Genomic DNA, 20857 nt, shown 5'->3' with positions numbered 1-20857 from the left:
AAAACACATTGGATCTAGAATCCAGACTCTCAAAAACACCGACAAGAAAAAAATACTCTTGATTCAATCAGATTTTTGCTTAGATCAAAAGGAAATCCGCTCAAATTAAGAGGCTTGGTTCTTGATTCAAGCAAAAATCTGATTGAATCAAGAGTATTTTTTCTTGTCGATGTTTTTGAGAGTCTGGACTCAAGATCCAATGTGTTTTTTTTCCAGTGATATTATTTTTCTAGAGGAGAACACATTGACATCATTCCTTGAAGTCTTCGCAGAATTGTCTTCGCATAGCGAGGAATAATCACGGCAGTTTTAAAGAATTGCCGTCGGGTAGATTTCCTTTAAAAAATAAAGTATGACAGGAAGTCTGAGACGTCGCAAACTGTGATACGTGGTTGCGGACGTACACCGTCGAAATATCTCCAGAAGATAAATTCCCTTTCAGTGTACTAAAAGTGTAGGAGCTCTATCTACAAAAATGTAGCTTCTATAAGAGTAATAATAAATACATCATACTTTGCAAACCGTACGAAACGAAGTCACAGACCAAATTTTATGACATGGTCTCTTCGTTTCTCTTCGAAATGAGGGCTTGGAGGACAAGGCGCATAAGTGCAGTTTTTGAAAAAAACTGAGATTTCAACTGGATTTATTTCTGTCAAGCGGAACTAAGCGCCAATTTGAGTTCCTTTTGAGGAATTTAGAATGCCGGATAGCGCGTTCTGTCAAACGGAACTAAGCGCCATGGAAAAGCATTGCAAGCATAGGAACGAATGAGCCCGACGCCCGGTTCCACCGTCAATCCAAGCCCCCCTATACTTTCCTCCCCCGATGGTCCTACCAACTAAAACTAATTTTGAATACATTTGGAGGGAAATTCACTATCAAAATACAATGAGTAACGAAAAGTGAGTTTGATTTTTCTTTCCACCACAAGGTTTCGTGTAATTGCAAAACTTCAGACACGCATCTCTCAAAGTATCAAAAACTACACTTATGCGCCTCGTCCTCCAAGCCCCTCCGATACCATAAAGTGCGAAAACAGGGAAAAAATATGCCTACTAATCTCGTTACTCTACGTTAATCTGTAAGATTCAACCAATTAAAATAGGATCCTCCGACGGGCAACCGGCCTACCCTACATATCCCGGGACAATCAACCGCAATTGATAAATGCCCCGCAGATTGGATTCCGGACTAAGATGTTTATCAAGTCCGAGGGGACCAGTGGGAAATCGATAGAGCCTAAATGAAGTGTTGAATAATGCCCGAGGTGCACACTGCCGTGAAGGCAAAACGTCGTATGAGCCTTCAGATGTTGCCCAATTTCCTTTGATAAATCACGAATCCCTGGGAAAATTTTTGAATATTTCACTTCCAATTTTTCAGAGCATTTTACTCGTGATTCGATTTACAGCGTCTGAAAAATTCAAGGAGAAATGTCGGTTATTTTCTTCGAAAATAAAGTTTTCCGAGAGGAAATTAGGCAACAGTCGAATGCTCATGCGGCGTTCTTCCTTTGCGAGGCAGAACAGGCGGTCCTTGCGATGGAGTCTGCGGCTAGCCGCGACAAGGCGGCGGGAAAGCTAAGGGGAGGGTGGAGGGAGGGGGAGGGAGGCTAGGCGGGATTGACGGAATTTCAATGAGCACGTGACCCAGTTAGGCCTGTGCCCGCTCCCTGTTAATCAAGGGCCTTTTTCTGCCGTGCTAAGGAAGAACGCCGTATGAACACTCGAGAGTTGCCAAATTTCCTTCGATAAAACGTTCATTTTTTAGGAAAGTTGCGAATATTTTCCCTTGAAATTCTCAGGAACTTTAGGTGAAATTGCGAGAAAAAATATCTGAAAAATTGGAAAGAAAATATTCATAAATTTACCGAGAAATTCGGTTTTTTATCAAAGGAAATTTGGTAACGCCTGGAGGCCATACGGCGTTTTTCCTTAGCATGGCGGTTTTCTCCCGCGATGTGACGTCAGAACTATGACGCTGCGGTGTGACAGCTTGACGGTGCGTGGCGCTCGGAGCTCGTGGCTTTTCACGCTGGAAAATGGGGGTTTTCACGCCGACGCGCAGTGGATCGAATCGATAGGAGAGGTTGGACGAAATTTGGATACTTTAAACGCTTAAAACTCCGTTTACACAAAACTTTGACGTTCTAAAAGTGGTTCCACTGACTTTCTCGGGAAATTGCCTGCTAGAACCACCCCTTAAAATTTAAAGTGTGACGAAATAAACATCAAAATTTGCGTAAAAAAGTTTATGTCCGACCTTTATCATTGACTCGATCTACTGTGCGACGTGTGAGGGAATAAGATAAAAAGATTTGAGGGACATTTTTCGAGCGTGTGATGAGAGGGAACTCAATGTAGCAGGTGTCGCTAAGATTGTGCGACTGTGACGAGAATTCAGTGGACCGAGATTGAAAATTCTATGTGTGAAAAGTAAGGCCAAAATTTGGTGGAATTTTCAAAAATGGAGTCCATTAAGTCAAGGAGTTGATGTTCTTTTCCGATGAGAAACATTATGTTTAGACGTAGAATATAAAAAGAAGGAAAGTCGCCTTCAATTCGCAATGATACTGTGCAACACGCAGAAGCGCGAATAGTTGCTCGCCTGAATCATCTCATTGTGCACTGTCATATGAAGAGACATGAGGGCATGTATATGCCTTATTTGGAATAAATTTTGCAATTAAGAAGTATATGAGTGTATTTCCAGCAGAGCCAAAATTTATAGTTCCAAAATTGCAAAACGCAGTCCATTTCGACGTTTCCTCCACGATAAAACGTAACTACATTTCAATATTATCAAATCTCCTCTCGCAAAGTACATTTGTACTAGATGAATCTTGGGCATTTCTGACTAAAAATTTCACTGATGTTCCTTTTTATCTCATGCAAAAATCAGGACAATTTGGAACAAAAATTTTACAGATATATTCTTGTAAAAAATTAAATTGTTTGAGTCAATTTTGCAACCTTGGAATGGAGTTACGTTCCTTCATGCAAGGAACGACGATTTATGGTATTTAATCGGATATATCATATACTCACATATGATTCTTTCAGAATACGATGATAAAACAATTTAAAAAGCGGGTAACAAGGCTAATTTACACGAATGAAACCAAAACGTTTCGGCTGAAAACTCAGCCATCCTCAGTTGGATAACATATTCGGGGCCAGATTTACCTACTAGCCGCCCATGGGCCGCCTGTATTTTGCCGCCCCTTTCACATTCGTTTTGAAAAATCCAAAAATACCATCACGTGAACGTGCCGGAAGAAGAGGGGTGCATAAGACGCGTTCACTCGTGTTGGACACATTTTTTTGCGAAAGCCCTGTCAACACTCCTGGCAAAAGTTCACGGAACTTAGCGCGAAAGTTCAGTTCCGTAAACCCATCTCTGTGTGGACAAGACCTTCCATTTGTAAGAAATGAACGAAAAAATTATGAAGTAACAAACATAAATGTGTTTTAATAATTTTAACTTCCGCCACTGCGCCGCGCTGACCGCACTGTGTTTGGCGCAATGCGTAAAATATCCATGCATTCTTGTAGGCGCTACGCATTTATTCATGCACACTTGTGGGCGCTATGCGTTTCTTGCCGACCGCTGTTGACCGCACTGTGTTTGACGCAATGCGTAAAGTATTCATGCACTCTTGTAGGCGCTAATATGTGTTACATGCCGACCGCTGCGCCGAGAGCTTCTCCTTTTCATCTCAAGTCCTCGTCATCATTGCTCTCTGCGCCGCGCCTCTCCAGGCCAAATTGCGTGTTTGGTTTCTCTCTTAACTTGACTAATTAAAGGTGCGCAGTCTTTTGTATCACCGAAAGACGACGAAATTAGAAATTATATACTCTCAGGAAATGAGATATTTTGTCGTCGTTTCTCGTTTGTAATTTCTTTTTCTTGATCTGATTTTTTTTTATACCTGTATTTAAAAGAATTGCATAGTTTTTCGCCATAGGCTGCGGCCCATGTGGCCACCTCCTACATCCGGCCCTGAATATAGTAAAAAGGAAATGGTAAAAATCTAAAATAAGCGAGAATATTGTTATGAAAGCAATACGGAATACGGTTAACCAATTTTTAGTTTTTGTAAGCCACTGAGTTTAGAACTAAAAGGGCCATCTCATTTTTTTTTCTCTTAATGGCGGTCATTGAGAAAATCTAAGGGCGGAAAGCTTTCTTTAAGACTCCGAAACTTATATAATTGAAACCGATCTGGAAGCAGCGACAGAACCAGGGGACTCGGAGCTGGAAAGTAAATTTCAACCGCTAAACAACTGCGAGGAACAGGGCTTTAACGAGTTTGGAAAGGAGTTGCTGGAGCGGCGGCACGGGGGCGCACATTCTGCGCACCGGCGGCGGCGGCGGCGGCGGCAGCGCAAAGTTATAACAAACCGACACTCGTTTGGAACTTTAAAATTAGAAATTCAGAATAGTAAAAACTGATGGTTTAACAACTAAAAAGGACGGGGTGGCGTTCCCGTTTTCCCCTTCGCTTTTGCGACGCTGCGCTCCTGCACAAGGAAGAACGCCGTATCAACGTCCAGATGTTGCCAAATTTTATTTTATACACTGGGGAAAAAACACATTGGATCCAGAGTCCAGACTCTTGAAAACATTGACAAAAAAATGCTCTTGATTCAATCGGATTTTTACTTGAATCAAAACGAAATCCGCTTAAATTAAGAGGCTTGGTTCTTGATTTAAGCTAGATTCTGATTGAATCAAGAGTGCTTTTTCTTGTCGATGTTTTTAAGAGTCTAGACTCTAGATCCAATGTGTGTTTTTTTTCCAGTGTATAAACTACAATCTTTTTTAAAACATGTGAATAATCCTCTTCCAAATGGGCCCGTTGCACCAATTATTCGTTATGTTTTTGCTTGTATCGAAAGGACTAAGGACCTTGATGTCACAACATTTTTCCCGGAGTTATTGACCAGCAAAAACCCAAAAAATCAACTTAAAAGCGCCCAAAAATTCGGATCCGATTCCCAAATTTTCGGGAAAATGATGAATATTTTTTCTTGAAATTTTCAGATACTCAGATAAAACTCTGAATGTAATTCTCTAGAGATGGGCCTGTCACGAGGTGCGGGCATTCGGAATTAATAACTGATTCCAATGGCTAATGGCAATGGCTAACGAACGATGGCGCTATTAAACAATCTTGAAATCATCTCCCAAACTCAAAGAATGCTGTTTTAGGAACCGATCCATTCAAAACGGTCACTTTTAGGCGGGAACGGATCCGGTACACCCGTGACGTCACACCACTCAACAAACCTGGTCTTTTCATCAAACGGCTGTCAATTCCTTATAAAGCAATGCATTGTAAACGATGAAGGGACCAAGTTCGTCACGTACTGTGACGTCACGAGTGTATCGGATCCGTTCCCACGTAAAAGTGACCGTTTTGAATGGATCGGTTCCTCAAACAGCTTTTTTTGAGTTTGGGAGGTGATAACAAGATTTTTAAATAGCGCCATCGTTCGTATCGTAACATTAACCATTGGAATCAGTTATTAACTCGTAATGCCCGCACCTCGCGACAGGCCCATTTCTAGAGAATTACATTCAGAGTTTTAACTGAGTATCTGAAAATTTTAAGAAAAAATATTAATAATTTTCCCAGTGAAATCGCACTTTCTCGGGGAAAATTTGGCAACGTTCGAATGTTCATAGGGCGTTTCTCCTTAGCTATAGGCACTTTAGGCAACCGTGTAACCGGCGAGGCGGGTAACAAAAGTTTGAAAAGCACAAATACGAAAGGGCCCTTAGCGCGAGGCAATGGAATTCAGCTCGCACTGTCGCACAGTGGATCGAGTCAATTAGACAGGTCAGACATGAAATTTTAGACTAAAACTGCAAATCTTGGTTTTTACTTCGTCACATTTTTAATTTCAAGGGGTGCCTCTAGAAGAAAATTTCCCGAGAAAATCAGTGGGGCCACTTTTAGAACCTCAAAGTTTACTATAAACGGAGTTATGCGCATTTAGAGCTTCCAGATTTTGTCTGACATCTTCTATTGACTCGATCCACTGTGTGTCGCCGAGTGGAGCCACATACTCATAATACGAGATGGAGTTCTTGCATGCGTCAGGAATTTACGCTTTGAGCTATGTATTGTAATACGACTTCGTGAGCGACTCGATATTGCCGGGTTTTCTAAAGAACCGAAATTCAAACCTCAAAAACTCTTTTTTTTTCTTTCTTTTTCATCAAGTTTTAAATATAGCCTATTCGCTAATCCCACACTCATGTGACTACTGCCTGAGACCATCAAACTCAGGTTACCTGGCCGGGAATCGAACCCGGGACCTCTTGGTCAATTGGTCATAGCGCCAGAGCTACAACCCACTACACCGCAGGAGGTCAACCAGCACAACCAGCATCTGATTAGAGCAGCTAGCATGATTGTTGGAATGGATGGACAAATGGCAAATGGAGCGATCCTATTGGTTGAAAAGGATGGCTCTTATAGACTAAGGGCGAAAATAATTGACTAACTACAGAGTCCCTCGTGAGTTCCCTCTGTTTAATCTACTATTTACCTCCTTTGTGCATCGCAACCACCCGCTTCCACAGATAGGATCACACCATTTTATCTCTGTCTCCTTTGTCAATCACTTTCAATAATGAACCCGTAGCGGGCTGATAGTTTGAATTGATATACAAAGCTATAGGCAAAGGATACATAGGGAGTATGGAGTGATCCTATTGGTGAAAGCGGGTGGTTGAAATAAACAAAGACGGTAGGTAATAGATTAACTAACGGCAACCCACCAGAAACTCTGTAATTAGTCCAATATTTTAGCCCTTAGTATACAAGAACCATCCATTTCAATCAATAGGATCGCTCAATGCTCCTGCGGGCCGATTATTGAAATTGATAGACAAAGCAATAGACAAAGAAGATATAAGGAGTATCAAGCAATCCTATTGGTTGAACTGGGTGGCTCCTATAGACTAAGGGAGAAAATGATGGACTAACTATCGGGTCTCTCGTGGGTTGCCGTCAGTTAGTCTATCACCTAGTCCTTTGACCATTGCAACCACCCTCTTCCACCAAAAGGATCCTTCGATATCTCTTTTGTCTCCTTTGTCTATTGCTTTGTCTATCAATTTGAATACTCAGCCCGCTGTAAGTCTTCTTTGTCTATCGCTTTGTCTATTAATTTCAACAATCAGTCCGCAGGTTCTACGAGTGCAAGTTGCTGTGTGCAACCGCTCTCTTTGCAAAAATGTCCTTTTGAGGAGACCCTTTGCAAAGTCGTGAGGGTAACCTCCCGCCGCGCCAAGGGAGTAAAAATAGCCAGGCTCTGTCTATTAATTTCAACAATCAGCCCGGAGGTTCTCCAAGTGCAAGTTGATGTGTGCAACCGCTCTCTCTGCAAAAATGTCCGTTTCAGGAGACCCTTTGCAAAGTCGTAAGGGTAACCTCCCGCCGCGCCGAGGGAGTAAAAATAGCCGGGCTCCATCAAACCCGGCTGAGAGCGTTAATTCAATTGAGCGTGCAGCGACAGAGAGGCGAGCCCCGGGAGCGACAAAAATTAGACTAATCCAATTTGGGAAACTTTCCGGATCCTTCGTAATCAAACGCTGCATGCTACAATCAAAACGAATTATGAATGCCTAGTCGGGTCGGGGCGAACCTTCGGCGGGGACTCTCGTGCGCGCTTTCAAGTCGCCCGGTTATGAATTGCGGGTTTGAACTTATTAAATTAAACCTTAGCTCGGGAACAATTTCAGGCGGATTTTCATTTTCGAAAACTTACTCGGGGCCGAACTGGGAGCGGGGTTGGGATTTATGAAATAATCAAAATGGACCATGAAATAGGGCTGGGAATCAAGGGTTACAATATATGGACGACATTTGGACCGCGTTTAGAAGAAAGGAATCAAGCCACATCAGATATTGCCAAATTGAACTGGGCAATTTAATATTTTACAGGAGAACGTTTGCGCAGATTCCTTTTGGCCTGGTTACACGATCAAATTCCCGTCAAATTCCGATCAAAATTATGACCAAGATGGCGGTCGAGAGTTATCTAGATTGATGAGTAAAACTAATTAAAACAGCGTGTTGATTGAAATAAGCATGAAATAAGCACGGTTGTGTGGAAATCAGATGAAAGATGAGCCCCACAGCTCCATCATCCACTATCAAATTTTTGCAGGCCGCAGAAATTTGATGGTAGATGGTGCGCACCAGTCACCATTTGATCTGAATTTGACGGGAAATTGATCGTGTAACCAGGCCATTTGAAAGTTTCAAGGAATTTGCTTTGCACTATGCAAAAAATTCGCTGACATTTGCACAAAAATCCGCACAACCGTTTTCATGTAACAAATTAAATTGCCCAATTTTTGGCAATAGCTGATGTGGCTTGGTTCCTTTTTATTTAACGCGGTTCATTTAACGATCCACCATTTTGGCTCATTATAGAGGCAATATCTGGAAGAAATTGTAGAAGACAAAACCCAGGTCTGTTGGGAATGAGGAGGTGTATTAACTCGAAGCGGCCGCGTTTCGGGAAACAACGGCTACGGGCAAGATCTGGTGCACACATTTCGTACTATAAAGGAAGTTTAATGACTTGAGATTTAGGTAAGAGAGGAATGGAGTTTCATGCGTATGCGCATGGTGAATCATAATTCAGGAGAGTCATAATTCAGAGACTCCTGAACAAATTTTCTCGAAATATAAATGGAGTAAAATTTTTAAGTCGTATGATCTGACCATTTGGAAACGCGGTATTTCACGGTCGAGATTTTCGGCGAAAGAGAAGTGTACAACTTTCCAATATGAAAGAGTCGGATATCTTTATTGCTCCGTGGATAGCGTATTTACTAGTGTAGTCTTCAAGAGAGAAATCTTTGATTCTTCAACAATTGTTGGATGCTTAGTGCTCACTTACGTTCGAGAAACTTGTAAGTTGTTAGAGAGCATCCCAATTTCGAAGTTCGGAATCATGGATTCCAAAGTTTATTCCGGAGCAACGCTACACGGGCCGTGGAATTTCAATAAAGGCACTACATTCTGCAAGCGTAAAGCCCTGTATTTTGAACAGCACCGGCTGCGTTGCTAAATTTCGAGATCCTTTAATCTACCGGGCCGGGAGATGAACAAATTCGGCTGGCGACTTGATATCGCCGCGCTCACAGTTAACGCGATCAATGATATCGAGGGTGCGACACAAAGTAGGCGTTTGTCCGGCGCCGTAGGCAAGTGTGTATAGAAACGTATCCGTGTATATTTGCGTTTCCGCCGAAAGTTTACGACAGGCCGGCGATTTATCTATAACAACGCGAAATTATCCCTCCCCCTTTCCTCATACTCCCGCCCGCTTCCGAAGAACCCTTCGACAGCACTCCTGCCAAAATTTCAGCCCCGACAGCATCAAACTTCTCTCGCAGATCGGGACGACACAATTTTGCAGGCTCGGTCATACTTTTTGTAACCACGAGCGTTATCTTTAGTTGTTGATTCTGGAATTAAGAACGTCGGAAACAATCCATGAAGTAAAGTCATTTACTCAGTTTTTTCCTCTCCTCTCCTTCCCTCTCTTCGATTTTCAAAGCTCAAAATTGTTGGAGAAAACGACACAGAAACAAATTGAGCGTTGATTTGCATTTATACTGTTAAAAAAATGTGCGACAAGTATCAAAATGCCAATTTTACATTTAAAACAATTCTAACTCAATATCGAATTTGTTCATTTAACCGTGGACGTAGTTAAGCTAGGATTTTATTTGTTGTGAAATCAGGATTTATACTTGTACATTTTTTCAACATAATAAATGCTGAAGCAACATTCAATTTTTTTCCTTGTTCATTACAGATATGAAGGGTGATCCAAACTTAATGGGGTTAATGCTCAATTTCAACGTTTGTCTTTATTGTGCGTTTTATGAGTAACCTATTGTGCTACATGTAGTAAAAAGAAAACAGACGATTTTCTTTAAACACGATTAAAATATTTAAAACAAATACTTAGAGTTACTGAATGATATTATGGCTCTTGCAATTTTTCTGGAATTTAGGCAAATTACGATGATAATTGATTACACGAAAGTGCGCAAAAGCGAACACAGAAGAAAACTGTAATTTAACAAAAGTCACGTAAAACTATGACATTACATGAGAACAAATTTTTACCACAAATATTACGAGCAAAACACAAGCAATGTGCGTTTTGAATTAGTATACAGTTATATGAGTCCAAAAGTGAACTTGAGAAAGAGAGCTATATAGTAATGATAAATTACGCAAAAAATGAACACATTTTCAACATTACATCTTTTGAGAGGAATAAGCCAGAAAAGGAAAACTACACCAATTGTTTACTCAAGAAACTAAACATATGGATCTGTGTGTCATCATGTTGGTCTACTTTACTGAGCATGAGGGGTTAAAACAATGCTATATGATCACGAGGGTTACAAGTTACTGATAGAATTCTTAGCTTTAGTCCAGTTAATGCTGTCCCTAGTATATGACGTCCTGCCTGATGAAAATGTATTTAATTAAACATTTGAAGTTAAAGTAATTTTAAATTCATTAATGGGAGTCCCCTGCTGATAGCCTGATTGCCCATTTTACCCGGAGTTGATTCCATAAATACATTTTCAAGGTGCTACGTTTATGAAAATTGATAATGAAAGCTTAAAAAAGGAGCAAATACAATGAGAGTTATGAGAACTATTCCGAATTATCGAACCAAGTTGTATGAATTTTTTTCTTCACTTCAAATACTTATAGATACTGGTTTAAAGAAACTTAAAAAATGCCAATCTATATTTGATTGGGATGATTTTGCACATTAAGTAAACTTTATATACAATTAAAAAACATTCGCCCAGGATGACATTAACATTATCACAACCTTGCACAAAAATTGAATTTTTAAACAAATGTATTTTTTAAAAAATGTAGTAGTGTACGCACTTTTCTCTCTTGTTCCCCTTTTTTTAACAAAACGAAAGTATAATCATTTGCTGTATACAACAGTAATAATTGTAAATTGATCAAAATAAAATCGTGAAATAGTATTTTTTGTTGATACTGCACTTAACTAATCTCTCAGATTAAACTCGAGAAGCTGACATAGAAGAATATTAAAGTAATCTACTTCGATTACTAACTAAATAAATCAATCAATGAATATGATCAGAAAATAATGAAAGTTTTTTAACCATATTTTGCGCGGTACGTTTTCTGGTATAAACAAAGTCTCTTTTAACTTCTAATGGGTCCTTTCATTTTAATTTCTAGTTAAAATATTTAAACCAAGACTTTTGGTTAAAAAATAGATGAAATTTAGAATGGGGAAAATTGCTGGCTTAATAAGACTAAGATTTACGTATCACTTTGTCATTATCTCCGAAAACTTTTAGAGATTTCTTTAATTGTTTTTAAGGAGGTATTGATACAACAGTTTGTCACGCTATACTCAACTTTCTGTATGATTCTTAAAGGCAGAGAATAATACGTATATTTTATAAGTCGGGGGTAAATTTACATGAAACGAAATGAAAACTAATTTATTCTAGATACAGAACCAAATAGATTTCCGGGTCAATATAAGAGCGCCTACATACTCGATTATAGTTACGATATACGATAACAAAAGAGACGACGAAAAACATACTACGAGTACCAAAATCGTCTCAATTACGGTTACGACAAAAAGCTTTTGAAAAATTTGAAAAAAGAGGCTACCTGGCACAGGCGAGCTATCGGCTTTTTCTGACTCGTCAATTTGGTGATCGGGCTGATCATTCTGATCGCTCCCTTCTTCGTCGAAATATTCTTTAATATGGTCGGGTAAGGATTCCAGGTGGTTAGATTCAGCGCCGAACTTGTCCCACAATTCGTTTATTTGGTTCCCGAAATTATTACCCAGACTCTCTGGCCGACCGAGAAACAAAGAAAAGAAAGAAAGAAGGAGATGAGAACTGTGCAGGCGTAGAGGAAAACCTAAAAAAAATACAACGGATAAACCCGCCCGGGAAGTTTTACTCGTGTAGGGTAGGGCTGCGGCGAAATAATAGTAAAATACGAGACCGTAAATCACTTTTAATATTTTTACTGTCACTTCTATTCTCCCGCAAGGCGCATAACTCACCCGAGAAAAGGTGGATGCTTAAATGTTTTGGATCCGCATGCATTATGCTTCCGAGGCCTTTTTAAAGGGTTCCTCGTGAGAAATATTCGGGATTTGACCTGCTTTACACCCGCGGTTTCTTCCAAAAACAACCGATGAGCTGCGCTTGAGTCGTTATGAAAAACAAACAAGTTGATGAGTCCAAATTACGTGCCTGGTATTAGAATATATTTTACATCTTTACTTTATTGAACAGGGAAAATCCTCGGGGGTGAAATGCACCCGCGCTGTAAAATAAAAGTCTCATATTTCAATCTGAAGGGTAGCCGTGTCAATTAATGCAATGATCAGTCAATGAAAAAAGTGAGTAATCGAGAAATATGAACCCGTTTTCTTTCTCGTTTCCGATCTTCTTCGTACTTAGATGTCTAGAAGATGCACATTCCAAGCTTTATTTGCGAAGCTCATCTTCAGCTCCTTAAAAACATTGTGACGGATCAGTGCGCACGTCACATTGTGAAACAAAAATATATAAAACGAACGAAATCGAGAAACTTCAAAAGTTTTTAAGGACCTAAAGATAATCTTTACAGGGCTTGAATTGCGTATCGTCTAAACATATGAGTACAAAGGAGATCTGGAATAAGAAACAAAACAAGCACATACACTGTTCGAAAATTTTAAAAAAAATTCTCACTTGCACGTCAATTTTGTAATAATTGACGTGCAAGTGAGTACTTTTTTAAAAATTTTTGATCATTCCTTGTGCGGCCTCAAAAAGAAGAAAAGTTTTTCGTTTTAATTACGTTGACAAACATTATTGCCCGATAAAGTAATAAGCATGTTCAACTTAATCGAGAAATAAATTTTGAGACAAATTTCCAATGCGCCATAGCATTTTATTACCTTCAAAAAAAAAGAAGAAAAAAAAAACAAAACTTCGAGCCTGAAATGCTTTACATATCCACCGAAGGATGCCAAGGTAAAGCACATGCAGACAGTTTCGCCCGCTTAAATTTCGTCGAATATTGCCTGCCCGGACATCGGATAACAAAGGCTAAACGGACATTTATCATTTGTGTCAGGGCTTGATCTAATATCCTTAAATTTGCTTTTGTGAAAACCGAGCGAAAATCGGCAACTACTAGGCTCAACGGGGCGCCGGGAAAATCAATCTCGCGATGGGGGTCGTTTCTCAGCGCGACATCACATCAGCACCATCCTTGCCGGGTGGTAACGGAAACACCACCCAAAAAAACTGGATCAAATTCAGAAAAAAATAGCACGTCCGCCGCTTAAAAGATTGGTCGAGTTGACAATATACTAGTAAGAAATCTGGCATCATTTATCATCATCATCGTCATCATCATCATCATCATCATCATCATCATCATCATCATCACCATCATCATCAGTGTTCGAAACTCATCTTTGAGTTTTAGGAGCCATGTGGCGCATCAAGCTCGATTTTCAGGGGCCATTGAAGATTTTTTAGGTAGGATTTTAGGTAAGATTTTTACGATCATCACTTGGTAATGCGTGACCTGGAGATGCAACCGCGTTCTTTACATTTTCGAAAGATGATACCTTGGAAGAGCCTTTTAGCGTTGGGCCGTGTAGCGGCCACGGGGCGTGCCTCTTAGTGTGCATACGTGTTGCCGTTCTCTTAAAACAACTTGGAGGGCATCGCAGAGAGAGATAGATATCACGGTAACTTCCAGGAAAACGCGGTTAAAGTTGGAAAATAAATTGTAGTTGGTAATATGGAATTATCTTAAATCATCGGTGTCATTTTCAAACATAGAATAATTAACAGAAATACGAGGCGTAGGCGCTTTGGTTGTGTCTCGGTTGACGCAGCAACGGTAACGGCGCCTTTATACAATTATACGTACTCGAGGGGTGTCCTCATTGCATAAGCTAAAAATTGAAGGCGCGTCTGTTTGCCGAATACTCAAAACGAGGTACCCTAGCCTTGTAATAAACGGCGCTTATATCCGGAGGGGGGGGTGGGAGGGTTGAGGATTCCTGGCTTCTTTACGTGGCCCATACCTCAGAGGATGCTTCGCGCTCTCAAAGGGCCACCCGCCACTTTCTGGGTTATTTTTCAAAAAGCTCAAGTAAATAGTATCGTAGAGAGCATTATGTCTAGAATTCTTGATGATGCTTATTGTTTTCCTTGATTATTAGAAGCTCATTCTCTTATGCAAAACCAAAGTTTTCTTCCAATTTCCCGGAATTTTGCTGATAAAATTTCTAGAATTCCAAACATGAACATCAAATTTTTTCTCTTTCAGCCGATTTTTCTGTGCACATTCAAATTTTTAATTCTAAGAGCGTTCTGATGTTCATTTTATCTTATCAATAAAAGCTCTCATATCATTACGCCGATTTGAAAATTCAAGTATGTCATTCTAGAGGTCAATGATGGCGGCTTGGGTGCATTTACGTAAACCTAATAACATTGGGAACTTAAAATTCCCGACAAATTTGAGGAGAAAAAAAAACGGTCTCCAAGCAATAGAAGAAGAGATTCCCGGTTCCTGGAGCAGATCCCTTGATTTTTCCCTGATTTTCCTTTAAATATTTCAATTCCTGCTTGCTTCCCGGTTGTTTACAGATATTTTCGGTCCCAGGCATCATGGATTTAATTTACCGTCCTCAATATAAAATTCATCCGGCACAGTGGCGAGGCGTAAATGATCGGTCATCGATATTTCGTCACCCTCCGGCCAAAGTATCACATGCGACAATCCATAATTTTCGCCGCTATTTTATTTCTGTACAGAGAAATTGTTGGTTGTTTTTGTTTGAAATTTTCACTGAAATTATCGGCAGCACAATGAAAATTCAGTGAAATTTTCGGACAGCTTCGTTGAAAAATTTCTCTGTAAAAAAATTAAGTGGCGGCAAAAATTTTGACGTTTGTAATACTTTGGCCGAAGGTGACAATTTCCCCCATTTAAAGTTGTGGTAAAGAATCGAATATGAAGGTGTCCGGTATAGACACCCTGTTAATCGATCCTTTTCCATTGGTTTAAATGACAGGTCAATCGATATATCGCAAAGCAGGCCACGCCACTGATCTGGCAACGGAGACGGAACAGCCGTAGGCAGAAAAAACCAGGCCCGATAATTCCTCCCGTTTCCTTTTGCTTACTCTTCGTTCGGTCTTCCTCCCAAATGTCATAAGAAAATCAACCCGTTGCACGTTAGTAAAATCCGCGTGACACGGCTGATCTGACAACCGTAGAGCGGGCAGCTGCAGCTTCCGCGCCCGCCATCTCCGCCCAATTTTTTTCAACCCTTTCCGTCGCCTGCTCCAGCGCCCAACTTCCAAGCACCCTCGCGCTTCACCGATCAATTTTCATCTTTACCTCTCACGGGTTCTTTTTGGATTGCACCAGCGTCAACCTTGTGCAGTAGAACATCAATTGATTTCAAAACCAACGAAGAGTCAAGTTTTCAAAAAACAAGAACCGTACTAGCTTCTGTGACGATATTTCATATTTTCAAACAAATAGAATGATTGCTTGTGAGATGTTACTTCATATCTCCAATTGGACATATGGAGATGTGTTGAAGAAGTACATACATTCTTCTCCAGTTTTTGAGAACTTGATTCTTGCCTGGACTCTTTTTCCGGCACTTTGGCGGATCCAGCAAATTGTCAATATTGTTTTCCCCCTATTTAAACCTATGGAAATGTGTCGATTCTCAGAGGGGTCAGGTGCTCCAACAAGGGTCGATTGATCAACAAAATTTCAAACGGAGGAGAGCTGGTGTTTCCAAATTGCTACATCCACCTCTATTCCAGCGTGATACTTCATATACCTGAAAGCATCCATCACGCCAGGAGTCGAGTTTTCAGAAAATAAGAAATACACTGTTTTAGCGATATTTCATACTTTGTATCATATAGTTTGATCGATTTCAAGATGTTACTTAATTCTTCCAATCGAACATGTAAAGATTTGTCAATTAAGCTTGTTCTTGCCCTGTTTATGAGGATTTAATTATCGGCATGGTACCGAGTTATTGAAATACGTATAACTCAGAATCTTTTTCTGCTGCGGTTGAATCATCAGAATTCCCAAAAATTGTATTTTTTTGTTATAATCCGCTCGCGGGGTAAGACCAAATTCAAAATTTGTCGATATATTGCACAAAATTAACTATAGAAGAGTGCATTATTTTTAAATTTTTAAAATATGACCCAGTTTTTTTAATATTCCGTCACTAAATTTCTAAATTTCTCATTTTAATGATACATCTTAGTATTTAAGTTATAGTTTGATGTTAACATCAACTGGGCCAATTTCCATCCATAATTTCTGCAGGTTTTGGCACGTAATAATCTCTAGATGATCCCGTGTTTCTTAGATTTGTTTAAAAACAAGCCAGGAAGCCTCTACGGTATGAACCACGTGAGAACCAAGCCCCCCCCCCCCCCCCCCCAGTGGAAGATAACGAACGGTAAAAATACTCTTTCAAACACCAAGCCGCTGCGAGTGATACATGGCTAGCACATGGCACCTCGTTTTGAGTATTGGGAAAACAAACGCGCCTTCAATTTTAAGCTTATACAATGAGGACAACACCTCGAGTACGAATAGTTGTATCCCAGCGCCGTTACTGATGCTGCGTCAACCGAGAGCGCCTGGGGCCTCGTAATCTTCTTGTCCCTGGGTTTCTGGATTTGCGAAAGACGCACGGAATTTTTGGTCCAACTTGACATACACATATTTCTCTCCAAAAAATTTTCCCGGTTTTACAAAAAAAAAAAAAAAAAAAAAATAAATGGAATCTATAAACGCAAGGAAACCGCTTTAACCCAGTTTTCTGTTGCAATGAGTGCAATACTTACTCGTAATACATGAAGAAAATACTTATTGCAACGAGAGAGCATTTTTTCGTGACGATGGAGCTCTCTCATATACTTAATAACAAAAAACAACCTTGCTTCCTTGTGATGAATTTCTTTTTCATAAGTCCCTATCTGATTGAAGTTTACCCTTCGACAAGGGAAATTATCCCTATAGGATAGCGATTTTTCCCTTTGCATACAAATCTCGCGAGTTCCGTGGCTCTTAATGCATGATTTTCGGACTTGGGTAACGTTGATATTTTTGGCTCATTTCCATAAAAAAAAAAAAACGTATGTTTTTCTATGTAGATAGAGGCTTTTATGGATGAGTCAGAAAGAGTAATTCCTAATTACAAAATGCAGTTCATCTGGCAACCGTGACGAATCATTAAGTCAATAAGGTTTGCAACCGGAGAGAGAGGCGAGAAAAATGCTTACTTAAAGTTAAAATCGGATGGAAGAAGATGAGACAAGCTCGGAGTCTGCAGGGCACGAGCTCAAGAATAAAGAGGGGGAGGAGGGGGAAAAGAAGGGGGGAGTGCTAATAAAGAAAAAGGCGACAAACTCTGAATTATGTGCAGTCGAGGCTTGACATCTTTCAAAAAGACAAGTGGGTGCCCTGCACAGTCTACTGAGTTGCCAGTTACTCCTGAGAAAAACTACGATGGCACCCGGAGATAAAATATGTTTAACAACCCTTAATAATGGTATATCATTATTCAAAATGTATTTTGCGAGGGAGGGGGAGCAATTCAATGTGTAATTAATAATGTCTGATGGGGAACATGCTGGATGATCTAATTCAGAACCTAATCGTAGTTTAACGAGGAAGACTACTTGACCCATTATTCATATATCATCATTATCATCGGCATCTTTCCGGTAAAAGTTGCAACGCTTTAAAAGGCGCTTTAATTGACTCCTGAAATAGATTATTCTTTCATTTTCTATTTAAATTCTGAAAGATCTTCTGCTACTGATTTTCGATTAATATAGTAGGAAAGAAGGAGCAGAGGTTGAAATCAGCAGGGATAGGTCAGCCCATATTTGGACTGTATTTTTCAATAGCCTTAAAATCACGTACAATGACAATTTACTTTGGACAAAAAAAAACTAAAATGGATTCCAGTTTGATGTAGTGTGCCAAGAGACAAAAAATCCTATAATAATTAAAAACATTTGAACAAAATTTGAGCCACGTGTTAAGCTGAAAGGAAACCGAGCCACGTCAGCTATTACCAAATTTCATCCGATAATTTATTTTTTACAATAGAACGGTAGTGTAGACTCTTTAAAAAATCTCAAGGAATTTCGTCTGTGACTTGAAGCACTTTCTTCACTTCTTGAAGCAATTCCTTGAAATTTTTAAAATAATCTATACAATCGCCAATTCCAAAACAAAATTGTTCGATGAAATTTGGCAATGTGTGTGCCTGATGTGACTTCGTCCCTATCTGCTTAAAGCGGATCATTTGGACGTATTTCTGTCAAACGGAACTATGTGCATTAAGACGTGAGCCCTGTTATGCATGTTTCCATATGGGTCTCAGGGCTCATGTCTTAATGCACATAGTTCCGTTTGGCAGAAATACGTCCATTCGTCGGAAGCGACCGACTGAAATGTTGATAAAATGAATTACGGCGTGAGTATGTTATGTATCTCTAACGACTTAAACATGTAACGCACAGGATGTTAAAGATAAGATCTTTAAATTTACTCATAAAATCGGACTTGATTGATATTGATTGAAGTCATTTTAACCAGTGCTACTTCCAATTTGTACATTACAAAATACACACCATTTCAAAGTTATTTGGCTCACTCCTGTCGGGCTGGACTCGTAAAAAAGAGGCGTCTAATCGTTTTTCCAATCGTCGAAGTTGAAGCACCTCGACTCTCGAGGTATCCCGTTCAGGAATCGAAATTGTGGACGCGGGTCCATCCATAAATGTCTCGTATATCAAGGAAATGGCGGAACTTCCAGTCGGAGGCGACGTGTCGGGGATGATTTCGAACGAGCGGCATTAAATTCAGCTAAGCAAACTCGCGGAGCTGATAACGGAAGCGAGAGCAGCCCGGAAAAAAAGAGAGGGAGGTGTTATAAAACCGCGCCACTCACTTTGGAAGTTATTATAAATCAAGGATGACACTTTCGGAAGTTTGTACCCGGCACGAGGGTGCCACGTTGAGTTCCGATTGCGGCCAGAACAGGTGTAGCCGCCAAAAAAGAAGGAAAAAAGAATCTGGACTGGCCCTTACCCTTGATATCAAAGAATGCACCACTAGATAAGGTACGAAGTTAAGCATTCTGATACATGTTGCCTGACCAAAATTTCACGTACAACAAGATTTGCGCAATGAAAATTACTGAAACTAACTCCTGACGAAGATATTACCGTTTTTATTTCACATTGGTTACGAGGAATTTGAACTGCCCGCTCACAAGAAACTCAAAGCTCTACGTGAGTCAATTCGCGCACTACAACGGTTTCAGCAAGCTCCTCAATCGAGCAATGTTCGTTTCCCAGCATGTGTTGCTCAAACTATAAGCAATTTGCTCTAGCTGAGCCAAAGCGTAAAGATTGAGGTTGCCAGATTTTTATATCGCAGAGGCTGTCATGATAACGTTCAGCGCGCGATGTGAATCACGCAAAGCATCGAGTTTTCATGAGCGGTTTTTTTTTTTTTTAAAAATGGGCCAGGAAGCGTCGTCTACGGTATGAACCAAGTGAATACTAAGAGGACCCACCCCCAATAAAAGATAACAGACGGTAAAAATACTCCTTTTAACACCGTGAGTGAAAGATGGCCAGCAATTAGCATGTAGCATCTTGTTTTGAGTATTTGGAAAACAAACGCGCCTTCGATTTTTAGCTTATGCAATGAGGACAACTCCTCGAGTACGAATAGTTGTATCCTAGCGCCGTTACTGATACTGCGTCAACCGAAAGCGCCTGTGCCTCGCCTTCCTGTCTCTGGCCGCAATTTTCTACACTGTTAAACATTTTGGAGGTAAATTCTGTGCCGAAATCCGTATGTATACCTAGTGCCAAAAAACCCCGAGTGAAATGAATGCGGAGCAGAATCACCTCTCCTTACGGAACGCCTTATTACGGCGCGAAATTGACTCTCTTTCCGGAGTGTCGATACGTTTTTATGGTGCTAATTTCACTTTATTTTCATTATGGGCACTGTTTCCAGCATCGAATTTCACTCCTCGATTCTTGACACTGTATATTTCAGAGTATGTTAGAATAATGTGTTCATTGCCTAATCTTGCGCGTATAAGAATAACCTCAATTTCACGACGATATCAAACTGAGACATTTGCGTAAAAATACCGTTGATATGTGGAAAAGAAAAAAATAACCACATAAAAAGGCTCTCAAACTCACATGACTCTTTGATGCCACTAATCGTGCTTTATGGATGTGCTTGATGGATCATCAAAATTGGGGGCGAAATGAGACGTCTAGTCTGGACTCCGACTTCGTGCCGCGCTTAACTACGACCTTTTTCTATTAAAACAAAACAACTTCTTCCAAAATTTAAACATATCTACGGCAAAGCTGCAAAACCACGCAACTCACTTCGCGATATCGATGGGCAAAGTACAAAACAATGCACCTCTAACGCGGCAGCTCAAAATTTCTGTTCCTATTTCATTTTTTCAAACAGAAACAAACAATCTTCACATCTTGAGAATATTCTGCTGACAGAGAGGAAACATCAAGGGGGTTTCAAGAAATTACGTCGACTGGTTGCTTTTCGAAGAAAACAGAACTACGAGAGGAAGTTTGCGACATCGAAAATGGAGATACGCGGTTTCGCACTTCAATTGGGCCATGAATATAGATTCCATGTTAAGAT

General features: G+C 40.1%; 1 protein-coding gene across 7 annotated transcripts in view; it reads right to left on the bottom strand.

The window, feature by feature from the left end:
• Positions 1-20857, bottom strand: part of kcc (solute carrier family 12 member kcc) — a 149143-nt gene that overhangs the window by 61066 nt on the left and 67220 nt on the right. For 6 of the 7 annotated variants that reach the window (XM_019044787.2, XM_019044788.2, XM_019044782.2 and 3 more), the window contains exon 2: positions 11735-11923. The exons of the other annotated variant lie outside the window; for it this stretch is intronic. In XM_019044787.2, coding sequence (XP_018900332.2) covers positions 11735-11923 — 189 coding nt within the window. The remainder of the gene's footprint in view (positions 1-11734; positions 11924-20857) is intronic. 7 annotated transcript variants of the gene reach the window in all.

Source organism: Bemisia tabaci, chromosome 8, assembly GCF_918797505.1.
Source record: "Bemisia tabaci chromosome 8, PGI_BMITA_v3".
NCBI classification, from domain to species: Eukaryota; Metazoa; Arthropoda; class Insecta; order Hemiptera; family Aleyrodidae; genus Bemisia; species Bemisia tabaci.
Note: the sequence above shows the minus strand (reverse complement) of the source record. Positions and strands in the feature narration are given on the sequence as shown.